Here is a 16,414-nt window from a genome sequence, read left to right as displayed (position 1 = left end):
TTGTTTTCTTTTGTTAGATAATAATGCAATGAAACTGTATTATCTTCTCTTCATAGTCATCCAGCATACGCTGGGCAATCCTGGTTCTTGTTCGCATCTGAAGCAAGTGCCTCTTCATAAATCTTTGGCACCATGATGTTGTCCCTTTGAAATCCTGTATTTGCAACTGTTTGCTGATTTTCTCTGCTTCAATGATGATCATTTCTGTTGATAAAGCAATGCCAGCTTTTCTATGATTTAGTACAAATTCTTTCACCTGTTCTTCTAATGTTGGCCATTTAACAATACCGCTGCGAAAATTTGTTTTTGCTAATGTCTTGAGTTTTTCTTCCATTTTTCGCCACTCTCGTATTGTGTATTCTGTCGGTGGCTCTCCAAAATGCTTTGCTGCAGCCCTATTTCCATGTTGCTTGGCATATTCCACAACCTTTAACTTCAAACCAGCTGTATATGCTCAACGCTTTTGTTTTAAATCCATTAGGCCGCGTACACACGCGGGGACTGTTCGCTCAACTTTGTCCGTCAAACAGTTTCAGCGGACAGTCCGCTCAAAATTAGCATGGACGGACTTGCCCACACACGACGAACGAACAGTCCGCTGAAACCGTGCGCGATGATGTGAACGGCACGTACGACGGGACGAAAAATACGACGTCCTATACACTGCAATACAACTTTCGGCGTGTAAATCCTTTCTGAGCATGCGCGGAACTTAGTTTGACGAACAAGCCTACACACGAGGGGACTGTTCGCTGAAACAAAGTTTCAGCGGACAGTTTTTCGGAAATTCCGAAAAACTTTGTTCAGCAGACTGTTCGCTGAAACTGTCCGCTGAAAGCCCACACACGAGCGGACTGTCCGCCGAAACACTGTTCAGCGGACAAAGTTGAGCGAACAGTCCCCGCGTGTGTACGCGGCCTTAGGGATACCAGTAGTAGTGAAATACTGTAAGTACAGTAGTGAATGCAGTTGTTTAACTGAGGGCACTTATGATAGTGCATCGTCGGAATGTCGGGATGAGTCAGTGGTACTCTTTTTACCTAAATTTAAATAAAAAAACTAAGGTAGTATTGGGTGTGTAAATTTACCAGTACTCTGTTGTACTATCTGTGTGTTGCAGGTTGGCTGTGTGTAGTATGGTATGGTAATGTGGTAATACTGGTGTTATCATACTGGTGTAAGATCCCTAGTGGACTAGTAGGAGCTAAAAACCCCAGCCCCTCTGTGTCTTTGTCTACCCCCCCCCCAATCTCTTTGCTCCCGTCAGGCAGTGTATGTCGCTTTGCGGGGGGGAGGGGCTAAGAAGAAACACACCGTCAGGCTCTTTGTCACTTTGTCCGCCTTAAAAATTTTTTTACCTAAAAGGGTACAAGTTCAGGACATCCGGCAGTGCCTGATGGACAAGGGGGCCAATAGGCACACACTCTGCTTTGTAGGGATGGGGGAGCAGGGAGTGTGCATCTCTTATCTCCCCTCCCTGCTGTCAGGCAGTGTAATTCTTGCCCCCCTCCTTGCAGGCATCTTGTCACTCTGGCTCCCTTTAAGACCAGTGCACACAAACTGCTGCCTGCCCTGTACACTGCCAATTGAACTACCGGTATTTGAAAGGTATGCTTAGTGCCGGTTCACAATACTCTGCTTTGCGAGATCGCATGTGATTCACATCACACTGCAAATCACATGCGATGCCCTAGCTATGTGATTTCAGCCGTACAGATTGTATGGCTGAATTTGCATCGCATTCAGACCAAACTCGCACAGGACCCTTTTTTTGGTCCACACCAGAATTGGATCGCATGGGTGTGAACACCCATGCGATCCGATTCATGTCTGAACTGTCAGTTCTGTCAGTTCGCAGTGCGATATGTGAGCAGAAAATGGGGGTGTCATTAACTTTGTATTGACACGCCCTGCAGATCGCATAAGACAGTGTGAACTGCTGTGTGAGCCGCAGTGGATTTGCAGGGTTCCCGCATCGCACAAGTGTTAACCGGCACTCATCCTTTATATAATAGTGCTTGAGACTGTGTGATATTTCTATGTCACTCAGCAGTTACCGTAGTATATACTGGTATTTGATTAAGGTTCGGTTCACATTTGTGCGATGCGGGAACCCTGCGAATCCACTGCGGGTTCCCGCATCGCACCCGACTTGCACAGCAGTTCACACTGCCTTATGCCGCGTACACACGGGCGGACTGTATGGCGTACTTATTCCGTCGAAACACATTTCAGCGGACAATCCGCTCGTGTGTGGGCTTCAGCGGACTTTTTCAGCGTGCAGGTCGGAGTACTAAGATTTTCGGATTTTCCAAAAATCTGTCCGTCGTACTTTGGTTTCAGTGGACAATACGGTCGTCAGTATGCTAGTTCGACAGACTAAGAATGGCGCATGCCCAGAAAGGATTTACACGGCGGAAGGGTGCTTTGCTGTGTCTTGGACTTCCTATTTCTAGTCCCGTCGTACGTGCTGTACACATCATCGCGCAAGCTTTCGACGGACTGTTTGTGCATCCGTGTGTGGTCAAGTCCGTTCAGTGGAAAGTACGACGGATTGTCCGTCGGATTGTATGACGGACTAAGTACGTCAAACAGTTCGACCGTGTGTACGTGGCATTATGCGACCTGCGGGGCGTGTCAATACAAATTTAATGACACCCCCCATTTCAGCTCACATATTGCACTGAAAACTGACAGTTCAGACATGAATCGGAACGCGTGAGTGTGATCCGATTCTGGTGTGGAACACAAAAAGGGTCCTGTGCAAGTTTGGCCATATTGATTTCAGTCAGAGCTCAACTCCCACGAGCCGTGCAGAGGGGTACCATGGTTACGCTCTGACGGCCGCGAAAGTTAGTGAGAGAGAATGTTTCCTATGTGTGTGCTGAGTGGGGGATGGCTGCCGGAGCTCTGCAATGTGAAGGCTGAGTTGTCCGGGACTCTGAGTTCCCCCAGGCTGTCTCCGATCAGGTCCACTGAAGTAGCCGGAGTCCAAGACATAGATCTCCAATGGTTCGCGTCCTTCCTAGGAAATCGGTCACAGACAGTGAAACTAGGAAAATTCCTCTCCGAAACTCGGGCAGTCACCTGCGGAGTCCCTCAAGGCTCTCCGTTGTCACCCGTTCTCTTCAACATTTACATTCGCCCACTCCTTCAAATCATCAGATGCTCAGATCTCTACTTCCACTCTTACGCTGACGACACGCAACTTTATTTCCGGATCAATGGAAAAAAAGATCACCAACAACAACTTGAAAACTGCCTCAAATCAATAGAGGACTGGATGACCACCAACTCCCTCCAGCTGAACCAATCAAAGACAGAGCTTCTTATCTTACACCCAAATCATAAGCCCGCAACCAAAACCTCCTGGTCTCCACCAACCGTCTTTGGGCAGACTATCTCCCCAAAGACCAAAGCGAAGAGTCTCGGGGTTATTTTAGACGCACAAATGTCAATGGATGTGCAAATAGGATCTGTAGTCAGTCGATCTCACCATCTGCTGCACATGCTTCGCAGACTCATCCCTTTTATCCCAAAGAATGACAAAGCAGTGGTAGTTGGAACAATCATTAATTCACGACTGGACTACGCAAACTCGCTTTACATAGGATTACCACAATATCAACTTGCGCGATTACAACTGATCCAAAACACGGCGGCAAGGCTGATAACAGGAAAAAAAACCCTGGGAATCCATCTCTCCTTCACTGGGGAGCTTACATTGGCTAACCGTAAAAAATCGGATCACGTTCAAGACCCTTTGCCTCACCCACAAATGCGTGCATAGAGAAGCTCCGCAATACCTAATGGAGAAAATAAATCATTACACACCAAACCGCAGTCTTCGATCAGCCAACAAAAACCTCCTCCTCGTGCCCAAAGCCCGGTATAAATCCAAGGGTGATCGGAGATTCGCTGTCCAAGGGCCTCGGCTATGGAATGCTCTACCAATCAACATCCGCCTGGAAGAAAATCACCTGGCTTTTAGGAAAAAACTCAAGACCTTCCTCTTTTAGCAGATGATCAAAGCTCGCCACAGTTCGCATTGTGCGCTATACAAGTATTTCATTCATTCCACTCGCCATGCGATCGCTATAACGAGTATGTACAAATCTTTTTTTTTTCATATATCGGCGTATAACATGCACACCCGATTTTCACCCGATTTTTCGGGTGAAAAAGTGCATGTTATATGCCCGATAAATACGGTAGCTTGAATATAAGCCCATGTACACATGGTCGGAGATTCCGACGGAATGTGTCCTATCAGACCGTTTTGTCGGATAATCCAACTGTGTGTGTGTGGTCTCCATCGGACTGTTTCCGTCGGAGTATCCGACGGACCAAGTTTTCCAACTTGTCCGTACAATTTTCAGACAAAATGCTCCGATCGGACATACTCCGATCATGTGTAGCCTACTCCGACGGACAAAGTGTCACGCATGCTCAGATCAAGTTCCTAGACCAAAGCTATTGGCTACTAGCCTGAACGTAGTCCCGTCGTAACGAAATAACGTCATCACGTTATGTACAATCGGATTTTCCGACAACTTTGTCCGACCGTGTGTATGCAACAGTTTCGGACAAAATCCGTTGGACAAAATCCAACGGATTTGGTTGTCAGAATGTCCGACCGTGTGTACAAGGGCTAAGAGTACCTTTCCAACAGAATCAGTTTCTCCCTCTTAACTGTGTGAAAAAACATGGGATTGTGGGTAAATCTTATACACATAAACACATGTTTTTTCCTTGTAGTTAAGCGGGCTGGAAGGGAGAATTTGTCTTTTAGACACGCCCCCTTCTATGACACTGCAGTGAGTGTTGTGCCTCCACTGCACCATTTTTATTGGACAGCTGGGACCAATGGTACTTTATCATTGGTCCAGGACCCCATGCGGTCCATTGAGCTCAGTGTCTCTGACAAGAAGTGAGGAGAGGCACCGTGAGCTTATCCTCTCAGTCTGCTGCAGAGTGTCCCAGCTTGTTTTTAAAGTGGCCGCTCTGCATGAAGCTTCTGACAGGCTGCACACAGAGCCTTGTAACTCTGGAATCATAGGTCCTAGGAGCCCCAACTTTTTACCATTGGTGGCGTAGGATTTAGGCTACATACCCCCCAAATTTTGCAGAGTTACAACCCTTGAAGCTCTTTTTTTTTTTTTTTTATGTTCATGGCAGGTGAGGCCCTGTCTCACCCACCTCCCCTGGCTGCACATCCCTGGCCGACACACAGTGCTGCCTACATCATATATTTTCGATTGAATGGAAATCCAGACCATGGATTTTACCATCATTACTTTGGCTCTCCAATCTTTCAAAACAATGTTTTTTTGACTGAATTCTGGTTCACTTACTGCTGACCTTTGAACTGTGCACTATACTTGCCTGTGCTCTGCATTAATTATTCCCGACCTCCCAAGTTACATACTACTTACCCTTGACCCCTAACCTGTGCATTACATAGTACTGACCTCCGAACGATGAATTATATATTACTGACTCAATTTTAATTTAGCGCCCCACCCCCCCACCCCAATTTCTAAAGGCCAGGTGGTGACCCCCAGAGACAGGGAGGGCTTACATTCTTCCTCAGGGTGCAGGTTACTAGGCTATTAGGCATGGTGGGTGGTGTACAAGGTAGAAAGATGGGCACCAGTCACTTTTATGCTTAAATAAAGAGAAGTTTATTTCTCACAACAGGAAAAATGTGGGAGAGAGGGGATGGGGCACAGGACAACCTTAGTGAAAAACAGCAATGACTAGCAAACCGGAAGACTCCTTAGACAAATTTTTTTAGGAAAGGTAGACAGCAGTACAGGAAAAGGGCCTTTAAGCTGGAGCCAGCAATCTGTACTTTGTAACATAAGCTGTCTCCTATAGCAACTGAACTCCTATTAGAAGTTTTCTTTAATCTAATATCTAATATTTATAAATGAACAAATATTAATGAATGAATATATATATATATATATATATATATATATATTTATTTATGTCTTCTAAATAGGGAAAAGTGAAATATATAGACTTTATACTATGTGAAAATATATACATTCTAATAATAGTCTGTGCTTCTCTTTGGAGAACTTACATATAGTAGGTTTTGGATGGATGATCATCTCTCCGGGGTCCAGCGATGGCTGATCTGATCCAGCGACGGGTGATTTTCAGTCCAGCGCAGTCCATCCATCCATCCATCTTCTGTCTCCACTGAGGAGACACTGCGGGGATCCCAGCGCTGACGTTTCTTATATTAGGAGAGCGGGCCATCTGTCACCTGACCCCGCCCCTCTGACGCTAGTGAGGGAAGCCAGGGGTTTCCCAATGACGTATGGGTGACCCCGCCCCCCACTGATGTAACGGAAACCTGCGTTACATCAGAGGGGGGTGGGGCCACCCATACGTCATTGGGAAACCCCTGGCTTCCCTCATTAGCGTCAAAGGCGCGGGGTCAGGTGATGGATGGCCCCGCCCTCCTAATATAAGAAACGTCAGCACTGGAATCTCCGCAGTGTCTCCTCAGTGGAGACAGAAGATGGATGGATGGACTGCGCTGGACTGAAAATCACCCGTCGCTGGATCAGATCAGCCATCGATGGACCCCGGAGAGATGATCATCCGTCGCTGGATAGCAAGAGTGAATTAGCACCGCTGGAATCTTTTTTTATTTTTTTTATTTTTAGTAAAATAATTTTTCAAAAGTGTGTTTGTCTTATTTAACAATTTTTTACACTTTCTTTGTGAAATGGTAGGGGTAATTTTGTAACCCCTTATCATTTCAAACGGGGGGGGGGCAGGATCTGGGGGTCCCCTTGTTAAAAGGGGCTTGCAGATTCTGATAAGCCCCCCGCCCGCAGACCCCCACAACCACCGGCCAGGGTTGTGGGGATGAGGCCCTTGTCCCCATCAACATCACAGACCCCCAAAGCATCCTCCCAATGTTGAGGGCATTTGGCCTGGTATGGTTCAGGGGGGGGGGGCGCTCTTTCATCCCCCCTCTTTTCCTGCGGCCTGCCAGGTTGCGCGCTCGGATAAAGGGTCGGATAGGGGAACCCCACGCTTTTTATTTATTTTTATTTTTTTATCAATGAATGAATTGTCGGCTCCGTAATACAGAGAACACTCATTGAGTGTTCTCTGTATTACGGGAGCCGACAATTCAAAGTGATTTTAAAAGGCTTTTTTTCCTTGCAAAATGACACTTAGTGCAGGGACAGTTCTAAGCACAGGAAACATGCGCCCCCTCACAGGCATACTATAGACACCCCCCAGGTACGAAATTTAAAGGAATATTACACTTTTATTGTTTTAATTTAATCATTATTAAAATCACTGCTCCTGAAAAAACTTCAGTTTTTAAAACTTTTTTTTGCATTGATCCATGTCCCCTGGGGCAGGACCCAGGTCCCCAAACACTTTTTAGGACAGTAACTTGCATATTAGCCTTTAAAATTAGCACTTTGGATTTTGAACGTTCGAGTCCCATAGACTTTAATAGGGTTCTAAAGTTCACACGAAGTTTGGGTCTGTTCGCAGGTTCTGGTGCGAACCGAACAGGGGGGTGTTCGGCTCATCCTTAGTGACAACACTGAAGAAATGATACTTTGCTACAATGTAAAGTAGTGAGTGTACAGCTTGTATTACAGTGTAAATTTGCTGTCCCCTTAAGATAACTCAACACGCAGCCATTAATGTCTAAACCGCTGGCAACAAAAGTGAGTACACCCCTAAGTGAAAAGTCCAAATTGGGCTCAAAGTATCAATATTTTGTGTGGCCACCATTATTTTCCAGCACTACCTTAACACTCTTGAGCATGGAGTTCACCAGAGCTTCACAGGTTGCCACTGGAGTCCTCTTCCCCTCCTCCATGATGACATCACAGAGCTGGTGGATGTTAGAGACCTTGCACTTCTCCAGCTTCCATTTTGAAGATGCCCCACAGATGCTCAATAGGGTTTAGGTCTCAATAGGGCAGTGGTCATCTTGGAGGTGTGGTTGGGGTCGTTATCATGTTGGAATACTGCCCTGCTGCCCAGTCTATGAAGGGAGGGGATCATGCTCTGCTTCAGTATGTCACAGTACATACCAGGCATTCATGGTTCCCTCAATGAACTGTAGCTCTCCAGTGCTGGCATAACTCTTGCAGCCCCAGTTCATGACACTCCCACCACCATGCTTGACTGTAGGCAAGACACACTTGTCTTTGTACTCCACACCTGGCTGCCGCCACACACGCTTGACACCATCTGAACCAAATAAGTTTATCCACAGGACATGGTTCTAGTAATCCATGTCCTTAGTCTGCTTGTCTTCAGCAAACTGTTTGAAGGCTTTCTTGTGCATCATCTTTAGAAGAGGCTTCCTTCTGGGGTGACAGCCATGCAGACCAATCTGAGCACTGATTGGCTGACTCCCCACCCCTTCAACCTCTGCAGCAATGCTGGCAGCACTCATATGTCTATTTCCAAAAGACAACCTCTGGATATGATGCTGAGCACGTGCACTCAACTTCTTTGGTCGACCATGGCGAGGCCTGTTCTGAGTGAAACTTGTCCTGTTAACCGCTTAATGGTCTTTGCCACCATGTTCCAGCTCAGTTTCAGGGTCTTGGCAATCTTCCTGTAGCCTAGGCCATCTTTATGTAGAGAAACTTCCAGTGACCAGTATGCGAGAGTGAGAGCGATAACAAATTTAACACACCTGCTCTCCATTAACAGCTGAGACCTTGTAACACTAAAGCCCCATACACACTATCAGTTTTTCTGCTGAGCTTTTCCTTCAGATTTACCAAAACCATATAATATGAGGTCAAACCTTTGGAGTTTCAATTTGTATGCAATCAGGCAGGCCCTTGCACTACATGGTTTTGGTAAACCTGAAGGAAAAACTCAGCAGAAAAACTGATAGTGTGTATGGGGCTTAACTTAACTAACGAGTTACATGGCTAATTGGGCCCAATTTGGACATTTTCACTTAGGGGTGTACTCACTTTTGTTGCCAGCGGTTTAGACATTAATGGCTGTGTGTTGAGTTATTTTGAGGGGACAGGAAATTTACACTGTTATACAAGCTGTACTTTACATTGTAGCAAAGTGTAATTTCTTCAGTGTTGTCACATGAAAACATAGAATAAAATATTTACAAAAATGTGAGGGGTGTACTCACTTTTGTGAGATACTGTAAATGGTTGTCCTTTTTTTAAATTTTTTTTTTTTGTGGTGTTTTATCTCTATTTCCCTTATTATCTGCACACTCTGACACTAACAAGGGCTGGCATATGTCATAGTCATATACCTTGGGGATGGTGCATCCACGGAACTCGATGTCTTTGGTCACGGCGTGAAAAAGAGCAATTGGTGCCAAATCTAGAACTCTCTGTATTTCATGGATGACGGCGTTGGTGTATGGCAGTTGTGGTCGGTTTTCAATCCCAGGTAGATGCAATGACTGCGTCACCTCATCAATTTCTTGTTGGACCTTTGCTGAAATATAAAGGAAGTTACCTGTGATTTCCTCAAACTTCTATGTTAAAGGGAATTGATAGACTTTTTGGAAATGTACATTGTGAATATGTGCTTCCAGCATGGAGTTTGTTGGCCAGTGCTCATCACTACTAGGTGGAGTCTGAAAAGAGCAAGGGAGCACAGTATTGTAATGTTGGGGGATTATGGAATGATTATAGGTAGGGTAAGAACCACTCACCCTATTCAGTTGCCTCAATCCTTTGACTCCATGCAGCCATCAAACAACTAGTCATCTTCTGCAGCATTGTGCAGTTGTTGGCTGGAGACAGTCTCAGGATTTTGCTATGCTAAAGAGATACTCAAAGTATTTGGGATAACTGGGAGTAACTCAGAGTATTTGTGAGTAACTCAGGGTATCAGGAGAAACTGTGAGTAACTTGGGGTATTGGGAGGAACTGTATCTCGGGTATCGAGAATATCTGTGAATAACTCTGGGGTATCGGGAGTAACTGAGTAACTCGGGGTCACGGGAGTAACTCAGGTATCGGGAATAACTGGAAATAGCTGGAGTACTGGCAATATTGGGAGTAACAGTGAGCAGCTTGGAGTACTGAGAGTAATTTGGAGTAATGGAGTACTAGGAGTTGTTTATAGTGACTCGGAGTAACTTGAAATAAATTCGAGTAGTTCAAAGTTACTTGGAGCAGTTTGGTGTAACGTTAAGTACTGGGGTAAATTGGAGTAACTTGAAGTACCAAGGCAATTTGGAGTAGCGTGGGCCTAGGGATCAGTGAGACAGGAGCAAAGAGGAAGAAAAGGATTATCCTATTAGAGTAGCAGGTAAGATGTCCAACAGGATTGGGGATGTGCCCCAGTGCACATCTTGCTTCATGTGTTCTTATACTGCTGTGCAAGATGTGAGCTAGTAGTTTCTCTGGAAGCCCAGATCCTGGATCTAGAGAATCAGGTGGCAGTGGTGAGAAGCATCGGCAACCTGGAAAGGAGCTTGGACATTATCCACCAGGTGCTGGTGGGGGCCAGTATAGAGGGGGTGGGGATATGGAGTTACAGGAGCTAGAGGTAGGTAGCTGGGTGACAGGAGGGGTAGAGGGAAGAGCCTTAGAGAGGCTAGTCCTGAGTTGGTATACCCCAACAAATATGCCAAGTTGCATGATGTTGGGGACATCGGCTAAGGGATGGCATTACCGGAGCAGCCGCCCTCTCCCAGCTGCCAGGTGAATGACTGCTCTAGTAAGAGGGGGCAAGGATACAGGCAAGGTTAAGCAGATTCTGGTGGTAGGGAATTCAATTATTAGAAGGACAGATAGGGCAATCTGTCACAAAGACTGATTGCTGAACGGTATATTGTTTACCAGGCTCTCAGGTTTGGCACATCCCGAATCGGATGGACAGATTATTGGGTGGAACTGGGGAGGACCCAGCTGTCATGGTACATGTTAGTACCAATGACAAAGTTAGAGGAAGATGAAGCATCCTAAAAAATTCAAGGGTTACAAGAGAAGGACCAAAGTCTCTGTGGTAGAAGAATGGGCAAGTGCCCACTCACCAGTCCCAACCACTCTTGGTAATGGAAGGGACGTGGGCCTCAGTGATAAGCCTTGTTGGAGCCCTGCTCAAAGGGTACAGTGGTCCGGTGACATACTGTGCTTCAGCCAGGCTGAATCTGGTGTGGACCCGGGAAGATGGACCTCCAGGTCACCACTTGCTGGACAGAGGTGGCTGGCAACAGATGCTCCTGCACCCGCATGCAGTGACTCTCCTCTCTGCAGCACAGACTGCGACTTGGCCACAGCACATACCAACACAGAGTCAATTGCTAGCAGCTTCCAGACTGGGATCCCAAAAGAGAGATCCCGCTTGCACACAGGCCTTTATATCACCTCTCCCAGCACCCTGTTCTTTCTCTCCAGCCGGCTGGTATTTGTAGTTCAAACCAGTCTATCTGAATGCAAATCTTGACTCCATTGACTACACGTCCCAAGATGCAATGCTTTCCTCATGAAACCCTGCCATGCTATATTCAGGATATGACAACACAGAGTTCAGCTAGAAGAAAACAGCACCACAGCAGCGACGCTGCACAGTGCCTCCTGACAATGCAGGCAGTATTAGCCAACTCCTGGCCACATAAAAGAGCATAGGTTAAACCTGGGTGGCTAAACTTTAATGTAAGAAGACATATTAAAGAGAAAAAAATGGCCTTTAAGAAATAGAAGGCCGAGGGGTCATTGTCAGCATTCCAACACTACAAGGAATACAATAAGAAGTTTAAGAATGCAATCAGGGTAGCTAAAATAGACCACGGAACCACAATTTTTTAAAAATATCAACAATAAAAAAAGTGAGGTCAGAGCACATTAGCCACAAAGGATGATGACAAGAACTTGGTTACAAATGACAAGGAGAAGGCAACTGTACTAAATGCTTTCTTCTCCTCAGTTTTTACACAGGAAAAAGAGGGGTATAATAGCCACAGCTGTATTGATAGTAATATGTCACAGGATGTATCCTTGTGGCTAACAGAAGCCAGGGTTCAGAAAAGACTAGAAAAGCTCAACACAAATAAATCACCGGAACCAGATGGATTACACTCGAGAATCCTCAAATAACTCAGTCAAGTTATAGCCAAACCACTATTCCTAATATTTATAGACAACATACTGACAGGAATGGTACCAGCTGATTGGTGAAGGGCCAACTTGGTACCAATATTCAGAAAAGAGCCGAAACATATACCTGGGAACTACAGACCAGTAAGTCTAAAGGCCCGTACACACGATCGGATTTTTGACAACAAACATGCAAATTAGTTGTATCAGAGCAACATCCGACCGCGTGTACACTCCATCGGACAAGCGTTTTCGGTTTTCATCGGACTTTGGTTGTCCGAACGGATAAACTTTTTGACAACAAAAGTCCGATGGTGCAAAGTCTGATGGTGTGTACAGAAAACCATCAGACTTTTGTACAAAGTACAAACACGCATGCTCAGAACCAATGCAAAAGATCAGACAACAATACAGAAGTTGACCAAAGGTGGCGCTGGAGTGATTGAACGTCCTCTTTTGAAGTGTCGTCAGTACGTTGAAACATCACTACGTTCGTGTTTGTTGCCTAAAAAGGCAGATCGTGTGTATGCAATACAAACTTACGGCCAATGCCCTTTGTACAAATGTCCACAGGAAAGTTTGTACAAAGTCTGCTCGTGTGTATGGGGCTTAACATTGATATATGTAAACTATTGGAGGCTATAATAAGAAACTATATCCTGGAATTTGATGATGAAAACACTATCATTAGTAGTAATCAGCATGAGTTTATGAAGGGTCATTCATGCCAAACCAATCTGTTAACATTCTACGAGGAAGCGAGCTGCCGTCTAGATAAGGGAAGACCGGTGGATGCGGTATATCTGGATTTTTCAAAAGTCTGTAGGTCTGCAGGCATAGACCATATGGTTTGTACATGGATAGAAAACTGGTTACAGGAACGTATTCAAAGGGTGGTGATAAATAGTGAAAACTTACATTTGTCTGGAGTGGTACGTGTGGTGCCCCAAGGCTCTATCCTGACAGCAATTCTGTTTTATTTTTTCCATTAACGATATAGAGGCTAGTATAAATAGCTTAATTTCAGTGTTTGCTGATGACACAAAGCTAAGTAGGGAAATAACTATAGAGCAAGATTTAGAAACTTTACAACAGGGCCTCAATAAAATAATGGGGTGGGCATTTGGGCAATTACATGGCAAATGAGGTTGAAAAACACTGGGGGCATTCAGGATGTATAAAGATCTGGGCCACTCGCGCCACTCCGCCAGCGGCTGCCTCACCTGCCGGGACGGTCCACAGTCAGGATGGCGTCCGGTCCGCGGGCGGCCGTGGACTCCGGGGAAGTGGTGGCTCCCACTGGAACAGAGATCCTAGCAGCCATAACATCCTGCAAAGAAACTCTGACAGCAAAGATTGACTTCTTGTCCAAAGATGCCAGTCTTATACGTCAAGATATGGAAAAATTATGTTCACCGGTCGCGGAAGTGGAGGACAGGGTCTCCACGGTGGAGGATGCAGTCCGATCGGATTCCAGGGAGGTCAAGGCCTTGCAGCTCCAGGTGAAAGCGCTCCAGGAGCGTGCAATAGACACTGAAAACCGCCTCCGGCGGAACAATATCCGTATACTTGGACTGCCCGAGAGAGCTGAGGGCCACCCTATTTAACCTGGGGGAGGTGTCACACACCTTTGTTGTTGAACGAGCCCACAGGGTCCCGCCGATCCCTCCGAGACCTGGGGCACCTCCACGCCCTTTCCTGTTGCGGCTACTCAATTTCTGCAATCGGGACCACATCTTGGCAGCGGCTCGTGCCATGCCTGACATTAAATATGAGAATACCAGACTGCTTTTTTTCCCAGACTTCTCTCAGGAAGTACAACAAAAACATGAATCCTTTACTGATGTGAGACGCCGGCTCAAAGAGAGGGGACTTCGCTACGGCCTTTTGTACCCCAGCAGGCTACGTATTACTGATGGAGATAACACTCGATTCTTCGACACTCCAGAGGCTGCGACAGCATGGCTGGATACCCGCTAAGTGAGTGCGATCGTTGGGGGGGGAGGACAGACTGCAACCGGCAATGTGCAGAGAAGTATTTCTCTCCCTTTCCTGGGGACTGTCTGCTGCTACTCCCCACTTTCATATGTCCCCAGTCCTTTACTTTCTAATGCATCCCCTCATCTACACTGATAGTTATTCTCTGTGGCTGCTGACTAAACTACCGTTTACCCCTGCTTAAGGAACTCCGATGACTATCACGGACATTCCACACCCTTGCTCAGAAGCCTCCCCAGTTGGTCCCTTGTTTCCCCTTCCACACGTTGGATCCCCCTCCCGGAACTGAGACGGACTCTCTCATGCAGGACTGTTTTTACCTTCGACCCTGTGGCCCAACGTCCAGGAGTCCTAGTGACCTAAGTACTCAATGTTTTTTCTAGTTAAGGGACAAAACCCTGCATCAGTTTGTATGGCTCTCTGGCCTCTTTTTTTGGTCTTTGAGCTTGGTTCTCTTGATGTCTGGGTAGGGTGTTATGTGTTTTGGGGGGAGGGGTTTCTCTGCCTTAAAGCGGGAGTTCCGCCGTTTTTTGTTTTTAAAAGTAAGCAGCTACAAATACTGCAGCTGCTGACTTTTAAAATATGGACACTTACCCACCCAGCGCGCCCGCGATGTCGGCACCCGAAGCAGATCTCTCGATCGGCTCTCGGGTGCTGCCGCCGCCATCTTCGGTATGGGAATCAGGAAGTGAAGCCTTGCGGCTTCACTTCACGGTTCCCTACTGCGCATGCGCGAGTCGCGATGCACAATAAGGATGGTCCCTGCTGTCTCTGGGATCCGTGTGTTTCCCAGCAGACAGCAGGGGCCCCGCAGGAAGTGGCATAAATACCCGCAGAATCTGCGACTATCTATGCCCGGAAGTGGGTGCAAATACCTGTATTATACAGGTATCTGCACCCCCTCCCCCTGAAAGGTGCCAATTGTGGCATCGGAGGGGGGAGGGTTCCAATGAGCGGAAGTTCCACTTTAGGGTGGAGCTCCGCTTTAAAGTAAGAAATAAGTATTGTTCTGCTCTAATGTTACTAATTATGTGTACCTTTTCCGGGCTTATTGATATCTTCTGGTTACCTGGGATCATCCTGTTTATGCTTCCCCTTGGTGTTCCATGGTGGCCTCTGTAGAAGCTGAGACCCTGACTGTTCTGTCGTGGAACGTCAGGGGGCTCAACTCCAAATATAAACGTGCGTTGTTATTCCAATATTTAAAACTGCATAACCCCCATATAGTGCTGTTGCAGGAGACGCACTTAACTGGTAGTAAGATTTTGGCTCTAAAGAGACCCTGGGTGCAGAGGGCAATTCATGCAACATACTCCTCGTACTCTCGAGGAGTGTCTATATTGATCAGTAAGCGAGTTCCTTGTGTACTTCAAGAGACCCATCTAGACCCCCAGAGGAAATTTGCTATGGTGGTGCTGAGTATCTATAATAAGAAGTATGTTATCGTGAATATGCCTCCCCGAGCCAGGTGCACGTTCTGTACGCATTGTATGAAAGGCTAGCTCCTCATTGTCCGGCGTGTGTCCTGTTCATGGTTTAATGCCACCTTATCCCGTGACCTTGATATCCCCTGACCTTGGGCCCAGGCAACAGCATTCCAGGAGGCATGGAGGTGGCTCCATCCCCAGGACAGGTCGTACTTCTGCTTCTCTTCCACGTTTAAAACGTCTTCCCGAATTGATTTAGCTTTTACCAATGATATTCTTCTGGCCAATATCCAGGGGGCCAGTTACCTTCCTTCTGGCCTCTCGGATCATCATCCTCTTAAATGGACCATTAGGACTACCAAAACGAGGAGCAAAGCCCTCTGGAGGTTACAACCTCACTGGATCAACAATGAGACAGTCCATGACAGGGTTTCCCCCTCCTTGCAGGAATACTGGGTTCACAATGAGGGGTCAGCCTCCCTGGAGATGGCATGGGATGCTTCCAAGGCCCATAGCAGGGGTCAATATATCTCGGCTGTGGCGATGGTCAGGGCGGAACTTGGGGACAAGGTCTCTGACCTGAAGCATAAAGTTGCTCTGAATCATTACTCGGCTTCAGCCACGGTCCCTAACTTCAAGTACCTTTCATCGCTTAGACGAGAACTGCATCTCCATGTTTCAGATACCACTAGACTTGGCATACAAAATAGCAGACAGAAGTATTTTGAGCATGGCGACAAGAACAGCAAACTACTGGCTATGCTGGCACAGCAAGATAGGCCTGTAGTGGTTATATCGGAAACACTCATGGCAGAGGGAGTATTGGTCACCTCGCAGGAGGATATTCTGTCTGCTTTCACTAGGTTTTATACCTCCCTATATGTTTCCTCACTC

General features: G+C 46.5%; 1 protein-coding gene across 1 annotated transcript in view; it reads right to left on the bottom strand.

Annotated features, from left to right (window-relative positions):
• The window catches only part of LOC143997703 (cytochrome P450 2C20-like), a 157,734-nt gene that overhangs the window by 18,086 nt on the left and 123,234 nt on the right, over positions 1-16,414 (bottom strand). Inside the window, exon 8 of the mRNA XM_077493483.1 lies at positions 9,296-9,483. Coding sequence (XP_077349609.1) covers positions 9,296-9,483 — 188 coding nt within the window. The remainder of the gene's footprint in view (positions 1-9,295; positions 9,484-16,414) is intronic.

Source organism: Lithobates pipiens, unplaced genomic scaffold (genome assembly GCF_037356315.1).
Source record: "Lithobates pipiens isolate NorthernLeopardFrog02 unplaced genomic scaffold, aLitPip1_a1.2 Scaffold_19, whole genome shotgun sequence".
Classification (NCBI taxonomy): Eukaryota; Metazoa; Chordata; class Amphibia; order Anura; family Ranidae; genus Lithobates; species Lithobates pipiens.
The sequence above is the reverse complement of the archived record's forward strand: the minus strand, read 5'-3'. Positions and strand labels throughout refer to the sequence as shown.